Source organism: Mustela lutreola, chromosome 4, assembly GCF_030435805.1.
Source record: "Mustela lutreola isolate mMusLut2 chromosome 4, mMusLut2.pri, whole genome shotgun sequence".
Lineage (NCBI taxonomy): Eukaryota > Metazoa > Chordata > Mammalia > Carnivora > Mustelidae > Mustela > Mustela lutreola.
In genome coordinates this window covers 181,555,917-181,571,153 of record NC_081293.1, presented here as the reverse complement: position 1 = coordinate 181,571,153, position 15,237 = coordinate 181,555,917, and the positions used below count along the sequence as shown (strand labels likewise).

The 15,237-nt window shown below is 37.0% G+C and overlaps 1 protein-coding gene across 4 annotated transcripts in view; it reads right to left on the bottom strand.

Annotated features, from left to right (window-relative positions):
* The window catches only part of MKLN1 (muskelin 1), a 337,870-nt gene that overhangs the window by 104,792 nt on the left and 217,841 nt on the right, over positions 1-15,237 (bottom strand). For all 4 annotated transcript variants that reach the window (XM_059171881.1, XM_059171880.1, XM_059171879.1 and 1 more), the window contains 2 exons: positions 7,763-7,905; positions 5,855-5,943 (listed from right to left, as the gene is read on the bottom strand). In XM_059171881.1, the coding sequence (XP_059027864.1) occupies positions 5,855-5,943; positions 7,763-7,905 (232 nt within the window). The remainder of the gene's footprint in view (positions 1-5,854; positions 5,944-7,762; positions 7,906-15,237) is intronic.

The window sequence follows — 15,237 nt, the reverse complement described above, 5'->3', positions numbered from 1 at the left end:
ACATAGCTGTTCGAGCTAAAATAGCTATTTGTCTTCCCCTGTGCAAGACTCCTAACAGGATACAACTTCCTTTTAAAAGAAAAATTGACAGATCACTTATGATTATTTAATGTGGAGTATAGGCCAGATATTTACCTGTCATTTCAAAGAAAACAACAGACAGTATTTGTTGCCAAAAATAAAATTCAAGGGGCACCTGGGTGGCTCAGTGGGTTAAAGCCTCTGCCTCCAACTCAGGTCGTGATCCTGGGGTCCTGGGATCAAGCACCACATTGGGCTCTCTGCTCAGTGGGGAGCCTGCTTCCTCCCTCTCTCTCTGCCTGCCTCTCTGCCTACTTGTGATCTCTGTCAAATAAATAAATAAACAAACCTTTAAAAAAAAAAAGAAAAGAATAAAATTCAAGCTTTCAAGGAAAAATCACGATTTTGGAGAATTGGGACACCTGGATGGCTCAGTCAGTTCAGCATCTGACTCTTGATTTCAGCTCTGGTCACGATTTCGTGGTCTTGGGACTGAGACCCCTGTTGGGCTCTGTGTTCTACAGGGGGTCTGCTTGAGATTCTCTCTCTCCTTTTTCCTCTGCCCCTCCCCACCCTCTCATTAAAAATAAATAAATAAAACCTTTAAAAAATATACCCCCCCCCCCGAAAACTGGTATCCAAGGTTGCAAATTTAACTATTTCCAGGCAATTAAGACTTTGCTGTAAGACTGGTACTGATCTATTAATGAGTATGTTTTCAAAAAATATTACATAATAAAATGTTTCAACATCTGGAAGATCTGCATAACTCAGTGAGCCATATTCTTAAATGAATAATGAATGATGTCAGAAAACCACACATGGATAAAAGTGCAAGACAAGCCAAAGAATTTTTTTTTTAATTTATTTATTTTAGGGACTGAGCACAAGCAAGAGTGGGAGGGACAGAGGGAGAAGGAGAGAGAATCTCAAGCAGACTCTGTGCTGAGTGCAGACCCCAACGTAGGCTCAATTCTACCATCCTGAGATCATTACCTGATCTAAAACCAAGAGTTGGACACTCAACCAATTGTGCCACACAGGCGCCCCGCCAATGGATTTTAGTATAACGCTAATATGGTTCAGAACGAACACTATAATTACATTTTAAAAACTGACACTTGTCAAGTTTTAAGTATCAAAGTAGAATAGCCACCATACCTGATATCAGACCTGATTTCCAAGTCTGCTGTTCTCTTTTAGCATATCATATTCATGAGGAGCAAAAGTGTTACTATGTCAAATGATTTTCTATCTGTGTGAGTGAAGACACACACAGGCAGTAGCAACCAGGCATTAGTATATATGACAGACTTCCAGGATGTATAAATACGGCTCTTAGTTTACATGTACAAACAATAAAATTTTCAGAAAGTTTTATGGATGAATACCAAATTATCTTAAAAAAATTTTTTTTTATTTATTCGAGAGAGAGTGATTGAGAAAGCAGAAGCTGGGATGGGGCCCCTGGCGGGGTGAGGTGGGAAAGAGGCAGAGGGAGAAACAGACTCGGGGTTGAGCAGGGAGCCTGATGCAGGGCTCCATCTCAGAACCCTGGGATCATGACTTGAGCCAAAGGCAGATGCTTAACTGACTGAGCCACCCAATCAACCCTAACATAGGATTTTAAACCCAAGGCCAAAAGAACATAGTCTCTAAGTATAACCAGACATTAGTTAGGAATTTCAAGTTCCAGGTCCATGTTCAATAAGATTAGGAGAAAAAACTCCTCCTATTATATCTTATTCAAGTCCCAGTAAAATGTTCACTTTTTTAAAAAAGACTTCATTTGGGGTTCCTGGGTGGCTCAGTGGGTTAAGCCTCTGCCTTCAGCTCAGGTCATGATCTCAGGGTCCTGGGTTCGAGTTCCATATTGGGCTCTCCACTCAGCGGGGAGCCTGCTTCCCCCTCTCTCTCTGCCTGCCTCTCTGCCTACTTGTGATCTCTCTTTCTCTGTCAAATAAATAAATGAAATCCTTTTTTTTTTTTTTTTAAGATTTCATTTATTTATTTGACAGAGAGAAAAAGAGCACAAGCAGGGGGAGTGGCAGGTAGAGGTAGAGGGAGAAGCAGGCTCCTCGCAGAGCAGGGGGAGCCCCACCTGGGACTCAATCCCAGGACACTGGGATCATGACCTGAGCTGAAGGCAGTTGCTTAACCAGCTGAGCCACCCAGGCACTCAAAAATGTTCATTAAAAACTATTTTAGCAACTGTGTTTTTAGAAAGATTCTGCCTACATACTGGATGGCCCAACAGAAATATTTCTAAAATAATATTAATTGTAATTCTTAAAGCCTTTCAAAGAACAATGTTGAGAGGGAGGTTAATTAGGAAGTCATCTCACAAGAATACCATATATTAAAGATGAATGAAATGCACAATTAATTTTTAGCAGATTGAAGGGATATATACAGAATAAGCAGAGTGATGTACACCCACTTCAAATTTTACAAATGATCTCTGTGACATTAATAACTTCAATAATGCAAATAGACATACTATGCATTATATGTCAAATCTAAATGTGAACTGCAGCTCCAGGCACATGTTCTTTGCTTCCTGATGAAAGAGATCTTTGTTCCCACCTCAAATAAAGATTAAAAATTCTTAATACAAATCCTAAAGCTAAGAGTTTGTATCCTACATTCAACTGCCAATTTTCCTCATTGGACAATCAGACACAAGTATGATCAGGATCAGTGCCTCTCTTTCTTTTTCGTAATGACATGTGTAGAAAGTAGTAATATTTTTTTAAAAGATTTTATTTATTTATTTGACAGACAGAGATCACAAGTAGGCAGAGGCAGGCAGAGAGAGGAAATGAAGCAGGCTCCCTGCTGAGCAGAGAGCCCAACAAGGGGCTTGATCCCAGGACCCTAAGATCATGACCTGAGCTGAAGGCAGAGGCTTTAACCCACTAAGCCACCCAGGCACTCCAAAAGTGGTAATATTTTTATGGCAAATATGGGTATGAGGCTTCAGGCTCCTGATACTCTAGGATCAAAGCGGGGTCAACATCTCAACACAACAAAAATGCCTCTGTGGCATATTCAGTGTTCTTTGGCAGTATCACTTAGAAAACTCCCATCCTAAATGGTTGAAACAGGTATTAGAAGATGCTAGGAATTTCAAAGTTCTGAAAGATCCTAAAAATTCAAGACTAAGCACTCCGAAAGGATACATCTATTTTACTACAGAATTAGTGAGTACACAAAACATTTAGCACAGTATCTGGTACATAGTAAGTGATCAATAAATATTAGCTATTATTATGAGTTATTACTACTATATTAATTTTTCTCTTCTTGGTATATTTTTTAAAATATCAACTTTCCATCTGTCTGCATAAAGGGCCACCATTACGGCACTCCTCCCAGACTTAGTACTCATTCTAGACTTCAAAATACTTCTGAGGATCCAGAATGCACGCCAAATCCAGCCAGAGCTGAAGTTTCTCCCTAAAGCCCCCACAACCATCCAGTCTGCAAAAATCAAAAAAAATCCACAGAAATTTAAGTCATTCTAGGGACGCCTGGGTGGCTCAGTTGGTTGAGCAGCTGCCTTTGGCTCATGTCATGATCCCAGCATCCTGGGATCGAGTCCCACATCGGGCTCCTTGCTCAGCAGGGAGCCTGCTTCTCCCTCTGCCTCTGCCTGCCATTCTGTCTGCCTGTGCTCACTCCCCCCCGCCCCACCCGATAAATAAATAAATAAATAAATAATCTAAAAAATAAAAATAAAAAAAAGAAATCTAAGTCATTCTAACAATTTATCCCAAGAAGGTAAACATATATCTGCTAAATCACCAATAAGAGAGAGCTACACATCACTCAAGTACTTTTTCAGAATGATTGTTTTTTTAAGAAAACATGGTGATAAACTAAAAATACTAACCTAACATAAAGGCTTTGAGTTTCACATTTTCACATTATATTATTTTCAAAGAAAATGTATCAAAAAAATGTTAAGAAGACTAGAAAGCAAGCACACAGCAGACCACTATTAGTATCTTTTAACAGAGAAGAAATATGAAGTTATCTAAATATTAATATCCTAGATATAAAATGAGTTAGTAAGTGTCTACAATTATTTGAAAAGCTCCAATTAACATTTTGCCTGAAAACCATAAAACTAACCCAGGGTTAAGTAAAAGACATCATTATGCTCTGTAATTGAAGGCTGACAGAAAGGCTGGAAAGAGGTCCAATTTCTTATCTTTAGGCAGCTGAATGTCTAACTTTTCCAGAAGAGATAATTTTTTAATTTTATAATTTTTTAAGGGAAGAAACCACACAACTTCCCTAAACAGACATCTACTCACACTTATAATGAATAATACTAGAAGACTGAGAACTACAGAAGCAGTAGCAGTAGGTAGTTTCCTTCAAAGTAAACCAATGACTGTAGGTACTGCGCAAAAAAGCAAAAAAGCACAATAAAATAAATAGAATAAAAGATTCTGAACATAAAAAGAGAAAGAGAATTTTCACTTTGTGTGATGAAGCAAAACAGGTTGAATAAGTACTTTAAAATTTAATAGAACCTAAATTTATTACAGAAAAATATAAGACATCTCACTGCTTCTAGATCTGAAATATGCAAATGCACAACTACTAAAGCTACGCTAGGGTCTGTAGGAACTGGGTGGTCTGCATACTGAGGAAAGAAGTACTCAGTACAAAAAAAAAGCAACCAAGAGTTAAACTTAGTAAAAAAATTTGCTTGTTCATAAATTCTCATAGGAAAACAGCAAACAGGTTTTTATTTACAATTATTTATTGTAACAATAGAAACCATAGCCTAAAAAAAGTAACACAATGGATAGCCCAACTATTATCAAAGTAGTTTTTCTTTTATAGTAGTCCTTAGTAAGACCTTAGATATTCTTTTTACCCAACAGAACTATTTGAGTCAATGAAATGAACAGGCCACCTCTTGATACATTGGCAAAAAATGAGTACGAAGTACACTGCTCGTTCCAAAAGAGGACTTTTTCTCCCAAATCAAAACATGGTATTCTGGCTTTTATTAATATTCTTTGAAGGATCTGATTCACTTTAATTTTAACATAATACTTTGAGCTATGCAACATAGATGCAGACTGCAAATTGAGTCTTCAACTTTTCTACCTTAAAGAAAAAATCCTGAAGAAAAGCAAAATAACCCTAAAAATACTAATGCTGAGGAGGCATTACAATACTGTCTTAAGCTAAAACACTTGCTAAATAAATACACGCCTTAGGTAGTATTTTTCAAATCTTCCATTGTACCATATTAGTGGGCCACAAAATTAGTTTAATGGGTTTGCCCAACATTTCACTAAAAAAAAAAAAAAGAAAAGAAAAAGAAAAAACAGAATTGGGGGGAGGGTTAAAAAAAGGAAAACAGAAAATAACATAATATACTTCCTCAAGGAATTCATCACTATTTAGTTTAGAATATTAAGCTCTATAATAACTTGTTAAACTTTCCATAAAACAATCAAAGCTGAACTAAGTCACTTATCTCATTAAACCTTCTAAGATAACCTTCAAATGAAAAAATATCTGGAAAAGGTTCCACTTGAAGTAACTGTCACTTACAGATTTATAAAGCACACAACAGAAAACTTCTGCTGCAAAGGGCCAAACAGTAAACATTTTGTCTCTTGCAACTCGTTTGTACAGCAAATGTAAGACAGACATTACAACCAGTGAATAACGAGTGTGGCAGTGTTCCCATAAAATCCTATTATAAAAAACAGGAGTTCCAAAGGATTCAGACCACAGGCTATAATTTGCTGACTGATGGTATAAAGAATTTATTTCTATTTCAGAATGCTAAAAACCTTACCTATTTTAATGAATCGACAAGGGAACATCTGTTCATCAATTTTATGCTTCAAGGTGAATGTTTCTTTGTTATAATCATTCTTTAAGCCACTGTGGGGAAAAAAAATAGGCTATCAAATTTGACTTCATAATTTAGTAAACACACTAAAACATAAATCATACTCAGATCTTAAGGTTAAACAAAATACATGATCAAGAAAATGTAAAGGAGTCATCGAAAGGACGCCTGGGAGGCTCAGTTGGTTAAGCATCTGACTTCAGCTCAGGTCATGATCCCAAGGTCCTGGGACTGAGTCCTGCATCCGGCCCCTTGCTCAGCGGGCAGCCTGCTTCTCCCTCTGCCTGCCATTCCCCCTGCTTGTGCTCTCTCTGACAAATAAATAATCTTAAAAAAAGGGGGGGTAGTCAAACATCAGAATAATGAGAATATAGGTCAAAACTTGCACATTCACATCAACTGCATTATAACTGTGTTCTAACTATATGAGGGCTAATGAAAAATGTTCAGCGTTAATTACAGGATGTGGCCACAGTGCATGGAAATGTGCAATAGAAACTAGTGTCTTTAGTGTATAACTGAATATAACATCAAATATATAAGCAGTAAGAAAAAAATTAAAAAATAATTCACGTTCAATTCTGACAACTTAGAGCCAAGTATTAGAGCCTGTGAAACAATTAAGTTTTTAAAAATTCCAATTAAGATGTTAATAATGTTCTTTTACTCCATTAGTTTAATAGCACCCACTTCATTCTAAATAAAAATAAACCCTTACCACCTCTCTGCGTAAACAGCTAGGATTGAAACACAAGTATTTACAGGAATATCAGTTACCTTCAGATTGCCTTATGTCCTAACATACTTTCATGACTTAAATGCAGTATCGATGTAATATTTACTTTTATCAAACACTATGCTAATGGCACATATTATATCATAAAGATATTCTAAAACACTATGGCTTTACTTGTCCATGTTACTGACTGTCTGATTTTTCATTATCTAGGGAGCAAATTAATTAACACTTTCATTCCTCATGGTCTAAGTCTTTAAAACTCAAATTTACTAAGCTCCTTCCAAGTGGCAGGTACTGTGGTAGATAGAGTCACATACTTTTTCTCTTTTTAGTCTCCAATTTATACTATATTCTCAAAATATTGTTTCTGGATTAGGGCAATCGATCTTAATATTTTGGACAGAGTCTAGACATATGTTTTTTAAGATTTTATTTATTTAATTGTCAGAGAGAGAGAGCAAAAACCAGGGAAGTGGCAGGCAGAGGGAGAAGAGGCCTCTGATGCGGAACTTAATCCCAGGACCTTGGGATCATGACCTGAGCAGAAGGCAGATGCTTAACTGACTGAGCCACCCAGGCCTCCCTAGAGTCTATATTTTTATAGTAAAGATTTTTATTAAAGCTGAAAATATTTCTGAGGTCACTTACAGTTCAAAAATAAGACTGAGAAATTAGTAGGGAAAAAAACACCCAAGTTTTATTTTCTTCTTTAGTAACAATATTAAATTGTGGCTGATGGTTAAAAAAAGGTTAACTCAAGCCACAATATTAAAATAAGGCACTAGGGTGCCTGGGTGGCTCAGTGGGTTAAGCCGCTGCCTTCGGCTGACTGATGGTATCGAGTACCGCATTGGGCTCTCTGCTCAGCAGGGAGCCTGCTTCCTCCTCTCTCTCTCTGCCTGCCTCTCTGCCTACTTGTAATCTCTCTCTGTCAAATAAATAAATAAATCTTTGAAAAAAAAAAAAAATAAGGCACTAGAAACACCATAGTAGAAATATTCGTTTCTCCCTTGAAAGAAAGATCAAACCATGCAGATTTAGTCATGAAGAGATAAAATAAGACTGTAGCTTGTTTAGAAGACAACTTTCTCCTCCCCATAATCATAACTCACCTGGACAATAGCTCTGTCATATTTTCTTCATTCATTCCACCAAAGACTTTAAATTTCTTCAAATTGCAGACATGAGTTTTCTCATATTTTCCAAATGTGATGTTCTGGACTATAGCAGGCCTTTCAAGTTTCAGAATCAGGTACTAAAAAAAGAAACAACCAAATTATATCCTCCTTTGTTTAGAACAAACAACTTTAAAAGTTAAAACTTAGAAGAGTTAGCTGAAGAATGCATAAGATCCATCCTATCCATCCTACACTGGAAGACTATGTTTTTAATGCTAAAGAACAGTATGACACAGCCCTTCGTAGGCTGCCATACCACCACCACTTTTCCCCAGCAAACTACATCATCCTGAACTTCAGATGAAGGGGGAGAAAAGGACTAATCAGATAACTTCTAATGAAGGTATGCCATTCAATAAAAGATATAAACAGACTATGAATTACCAAATAAAACAAGATTAGATTATAAAAGCAGCAATCACATATTCTCATCAACTATACTTTTTTTTTTTTTTTTAAGATTGTATTTATTTATTTGAGAGAGAGCAAGAGAGAGAGACAGAGTGAGAGCACATGAGAGGGGACGTCAGAAGGAGAAGCAGACGTCCCATGGAGCTGGGAGCCCAATGTGGGACTCGATCCCAGGACTCCAGGATCATGACCTGTGCCGAAGGCAGTCGCTCAACCAACTGAGCCACCCAGGGACCCGCAACTACACTCTTGATAGCAAATTCAGTGTTCAAAATTAGTGATAAAATTTTAAACTTAAAAACAAACTTAGAGATTTACTAACCAACCCTGTCAAGTTTAAAATAAAAAAAACCTGACGGTGCCTGGGTGGCTCAATCGTTAAGTGTCTGCCTTGCCTTGGCTGGGGTCATGATCCTCGGGTCCTATAATCCACTATGTGTCAGGCTCTCTGCTCAGAAGCCTGCTTTCCCTCTCCCACTTCCCTTGCTTGTGTTCCTGCTCCCTGTCTTTCTCTCTGTCAAATAAACAAAAAAGATCTTAAAAAAACAAAACAAAACAAAACCTGGACCTACAATACGTATGTCTAATGTAGCTCAAGATTTCCTGTTACACACTGGATAAAATGATTGTTAATTAGGGCACACATTTTACATTATGTAGACTGTTTCAATTATAAAAATAAAAAAGGAAATTTCTACTGGTTGAGTATATGGAGAAAAAGCTATTCAGAAAAATGATTCAGAAGTTTTGTTGCAGTGGCTTCACGCTAATAATGGGGAATACAGATGAAAAAGGTAGGATAAAAATAAAATTGGTAGTTGGTCCTACCTCATAACATGCAAAGAAAATTAACTGAAGGTGGACGAAAACTGATCCAAAATCAATCCTTTAGGACCAAAGACCCACATGTAAGAGCTAAAACTCTAAAACTCTTAGATGAAAATAGGGGTAAATACGAGACTCTGGATTTGGCAGTGATTTCCTAGATATGACTCCAAAAATTAAAATAAGTTACACTTCGGAAAAATTAAAAATTTTGTGCATCAAACGTTACTATCAAGAAAGTGAAAATATTACCCACTGAATGGGAGAAAATATTTGCAAATAATAAACTTAACAAGGGGTTAGTATCCAGAAAATACAAAAAATTCTTACAACTCAACAACAAAAAAAGACAAGCTAATTTAAAACCAGCAAAGGACCTCAATAGTCCCCTCTCCAAGAAAGATAAACAAATGGTTAACAGGCACATGAAAAGATGTATCACTTATCATCAGGGAAATCAAATAAAAATCACAATAAAATATAACTTCACACCCACACTAGGACAGCTATAATGAAAAACAAACAAAATATCAAGTGTTGACAAGGATATAGAGAAACTGGAACCCCCTTAGATATTGCTGATGTTTGGCAGTTCCTCAAGGAGTTAAAGATAAAGTTCTACTCCTACATATATACTCACAAGAAGTAAAAAAAATGAAAAAGAAAAAAAAAGGTGGTCAATAAACACTTGTAAACAAATGTTCAGAGCAGGGCTACTCACAACAGCCAAAAGGCAGAAACAACCCAAAAGCCCATCAACTAATAAATGGAAGAACAAAATGAAGTAATTCTATAAAACGGAATACTATTCAGCCATAAAAAGGAATGGAGCACTGATACATGATATGACATGGACAAACCCAAAAATATGCTTGGTGAAAAAAATCAGACTAAAAGATCCTGTATTGTATGATTCCACTTATACAGAACATCCAGAACAGGTAAATCCATAGAGGTCGAAAGCAGATTAGTAATTGCCAAAAGCTGTGTTAAGGGGAAATGGAGAGACTACTTCATGGGTACCACAGGTTCTTATGGAGTGACTAAAGACATTTTGGAACTAGGTAAGATAGTTGCACAACACCGTGAATGTATCAAATGCCACTGACGTGCACATTTTAAATGGTTAATTTTATGTTATGTGACTTTTACCTCAATAAGAGGATGAAGCTGATGTTGACATGAAAGATTATGAAGATGATGATGATGATGAAATCAGACTTAATATTTTGTGAGCACTAACTCCCTTGTCTGACACATTGCCTGGATTTTTATATTCATTCTCTCATTTTATTAGAAGTCAGAAATAGGAGTAGTATATTAATAATAATTATCCTCTTTATCCTGACTATACAGATGACAGAATTTTGACTTAGAAAGGCTAATTAATTTGACCACTGTTACAATGCGAATCAATGGCCTACGTGACATTAAAAATCAGTCTGTCTGCTATTGTTGGTTAGCTGACCCAACCACCATTTCCAACCGAGTCCTTCCTAGCCACCTTCCATCCAAAGGACAAAATGCTGAGATGTAAGCAGAGGTAAGCTCTGCTTTCCAAAAAAAATGCTACCTCTTTGCTATTTGAACAGTAGCAACTGCCACAACCACTGTGTAACCATGAAGAAAAAAATTAAGGGAAGCTCAGAGATAGCCAATGAAAAGCCACTCGGCTTTCAGCAGAAGTTGCCTAATTAGTTTTCTTGGGGAGGAAGAAGGAAGCAGGAGAGACCCAATTTGTTTAACCCACTGTCATAGGACCTTCTGTTATTTGAAGTTAAAAGCATCTCTATTGACTCACTGATGCCAGACCAAGGCTTTAATCACTACACCACAGCAACTGTTCAGGCTTATATACATCTTAAGCAGTGATTAAAATTTCTTTATTATCAAAACTTCCATAGAAAACTAAGATTGCTATTCTTTACATCATTGATCCTTTTTATCCATATCAAAGTAATAGGTATGGCAATATGATTTTTGAGGAATTCAGAGTTTCTTAGGAATACAACTGTATGTTAGAGAACAGACTATACAAGTAAGCAAGGGAGTACTGACAGCTCTGTCTTCCTCATTAACCCACACTCCTTCCTTTTTCCTCCTTTCTCCAGTTATCTTTTGAAGTCTCAGTTTAGAAGTCAGCCTCACCTGACAACTGGTTAGGTACAGTGTTGTAACTAATAAAAATGGATTTTTATACGATCTGTTGTGCACCATCCATCACTCTATATACAATACCCTAAATCCAACAGGAAGTATTTTTTGTATATATATAATTTTATAACCAAATAGACGTTTTGTTATTAAAAAGTTATATAGGAAGGCACCTGGGTGGCTTTGTCAGTTCAGCATCTAACTCTTACTTTAACTCAGGTCATGATCTCGGGGGTTGGGAGACCGAACCCTGTGGTGGGCTCCTGACTGAGTGTGGAGTCTGCTTAAGATTCTCTCTCTCCCTCTGCCTCTCCCCTCCCTTTCATGTGCATTCTCTCTGTTTAAAAAAAATATATATATACAAATAAAATGTAAACTCTCTAGTGTGAAACAAAACACAATGGTCTGATACAAACACACCTCAGGGAAAAATTTTAATGTTCAGGACACCTGGCTGGCTCAACTGGTAAGCAGGTGACTCTTAATCTCAGGGTCATGAGTTGTAAGTCCCAAACCGGGTGTGGAGCCTACTTTAAAAAAAAAAAAAATTGAAACAACCTAAAGGTTCTGGTAAACCAGTCTGGTATACTCGTGCAATAAAAGGTTTAAAAATTTTTAATGTTTAATCACATTTTAACTTTATTCATAAATTTTATCATTTCCATTTTTCCAACTCTTGAGCATAAATGCTGGGTACTGCTATTATTAAAGAGTGTTGTCCCATAATTAAATGGGTTTTCTTTATTTTTTAATTTAGAGAAATAACTTCTGTAGGTACAGCAATAAAAGCTTAAAAAATAATAATAATAAAGTTCATTAGAACCAACATTCTAGAAAACCCATTTTAGAACGTATCATAGGGGGTCAAGGGCAGGCTGCCCTGGGACAGGTCACTTTGGCATAAGATTACTTTAAGTTAAAAGTAATCAAAACCCAGCAGACGCAGGAAAAACTCAGCCTCCCCCTCAACTGCTAAGCTGGTAATAAGAGCCTGAACCAGGAAAAGAGCTATTAACAGAGGCTCCCCTTTACCTAAGGAACTTAATTGTAGAACTCTGAAACCTTGTTTTTCGAAACATCTCCTTTCAGCTTCTTGCTATTGAACTTTCTCCCCTTCGTATCCTTAGAACCTACCTTTTATCTTAGCTCACTGTTGCCTCACTGTCTTTGGAATTTCATGTCTGCATGGACTCCCCATAGGTACACCGATTAAATTTGATTCTTCTCCTGTTAATCTGTCTCACGGCAATTTGATCCTAAGTCCAGCTAGAAGGAACACCGTGCGAGGAAGGTCTTCCTCCATGACACTATATATCAACCTTTGAATTTTAAATATATAAGTATCAATATATTAATTTAAAAATAAAACATAATGCATCACAATCTCTTTTCAAAAACGGGAGGCACACACAGGAAATCAAAGAACTATCTCAATGGTTTGTAATTCAGCCACAGAATTAAGCAAACAATAAAAAACTTTACTATTCAAAACTTGTTCCCAATTTCAGTCTTGAGATATTTTTTCAATGTGAGAAAGGTGATTTTTAAAATCCTTTTTAATCATATAAACAATTACAACTTACAAGGAATAGGGTGATATAAAGGAAGAAAATGGGATAGGGGAGCTAGTGGTAGTAGGACTTACTTTACAGCTTTAGATAGGTTTAGCAATGAAAGTGCTTCATGGATGCTTAAAGGATGAAACAGAGGGTGTTGTAAGTTTCCTCAAACTGCCATAACAAATTACCACAAATGGTGGTTTAAAAAACAACAGAAACTTATTCTCTCACAGTTCTGGAACCCAGAAGTCTGAAATCAAGGTGCTGGCAGGACCATTTCCCTCTGAAAGCTCTAGGAGAGGATCCTTCTTTTCCTCTTCCAGTATCTAGGGGCTCCTGGTGTTCTTGGCTTGTGGCTATCTGCCTCCATGTTCACATGGCCTTCTTCCTGGCATCTTTCTGTGTTGAACAAAGATGCTCCTCATTGGATTTAGGGCCTTATTTGATCCAGGATGATCTCACCTTGAGATCTTTAATTACATCTGCTAAGATCTTAAGATCATATTTTGGGATTCCATATATTTTTCCAAGAGGATCATTACTCAACCTACTACACAGAACCAGCGAGGTCAAATGGTATGTGTTGGGACTGAAGAAGTAGGCAGTCACCAGGGCATTCTATGCCATTATAAGGAGTTTGAATTATAAACACAGTGGGATCTATTAAATATAATGGGAAGCCAAGATCTCATTAATGTTACACACACACACACACACACACACACACACACAGAGTGCTTTGTGGAGAATAAATCAGAGGAGCTGACAGACCAGTTAGATGTTGTTACAATAATTCAAGCAAGAGATGAGATGAAGATTTGGCCTAGAAAGGTATGGAGATGAAGAGGATTAGACAGCTGAGATGTATTTTGGAGACAGAATAAATGGAATTTAACGATAGTTGGGTGTAGGAAGGGGAGGCAGGCATCAAGGATGATTTAACTTCTAATTTGAGTAATTGGGAATATCATTTACTCTCATTGAAAGGACTGGCAAAGAAACAGGTAAGATGGAAATAAGAACTACAGAAGTCCAGATCCATATCTATGTATGTCTTGGGCTGTGTCTGAAAACAACAGTGACTTACGAGGTTTTAAGATTCTATGAGTTCAATGGACAGTTCTTCCAATGGTAGCACCAGGACTCAGTCATATGGCAGGCAGACTGGCTGCAGAAGTGAACTTGTATGAGATGGAACTGAGGAAGCTGAACCCTGTTGGGATAATTGAGCCTCTCCACACAGGACTGTATTCTCAAGGAGGTCAGGTGGGCTTTCTTCAGGGCATTGTGCTCTCGGTGTTCTAAGAGACAGCAGAGCGATAAGGCCTCTTGAGGCCTTGCTCAGAAATTGCAATAACATTTTCATAGAATTTCCTGGTAGTCAAAGCCAAGTCACAAGGCCAGTCAGGATTTATAGGTGAGGGGAACAGACAGCCCATCTTGCTGGAAAAGAGCTGTAATATCTGACAATATTATGAAATCTGTACTCTACTCCAGGTGGAGTAGAGAAACACAAAAGGGTTTTAAGGTGTGGAGCAACAACAACAAAATCAATTCCCATTCAGGATTAGAAACCCTCAGAAAACTATATATAAAAGGCAACTTTCTCAATGGACAGAGGACATCTATAAAATATCCATGGGCAGCATCATACTTAATAAAGATTCCCCCCAATAACAGGAGAGAAAGAAAGTAGGAGCTGTGGGGAGGTGGTATTATAGAAGATGAGAAAATATTTGCAAATCAGGGGCGCCTGGGTGGCTCAGTGGGCTAAAGCCTCTGCCTTCAGCTCAGGTCATGGTCTCAGGGTACCTAGGATCGAGCCCCGCATCAGGCTCTCTGCTCAGCGGGGAGCCTGCTTCCTCCTCTCTCTCTCTCTTTCTCTCTCTCTCTGCCTGCCTCTCTGACTACTTGTAATCTCTATCAAATAAATAAATAAAATCTTCAAAAAAAATTTGCAAATCAAATAATTATGTATAATTATTTTATACATAAAACTTTAAAAAAACTCAAGATTCAATAATAAGAAAACAACCAAATTTTAAAATGCACAAACTTTTGAATATCCACTTCACCAAAGAACATTTAAGCAAGGCAAAACAGGCATACAAGAAGATAGTCAATATCACTAATCATTTTTAAGATGCAAATTAGAGCCATAAATACTTGTATATTACTTTTACCGCATTTTTATTTGTAACAAAAACTAGAAACAATCTAATGTCCATCAACAGGTAATAGGAGAAACAAACTGATGTGTAATTAAAAGAGAATTCAGCTAAGGAACAAAAATGGATGAATTACTGACACAAACAATACAGATGAATTTCAAGATATCTTTGAGTAAAATCAGACAAAAGAAATACATACTAATGTTTCTCCATTTAAATAAAATCCTAGAAAATGTAAATCAATTAATAATGAAAGAATACAGATCGGTGGTTGCCTAGAGATGGAGAC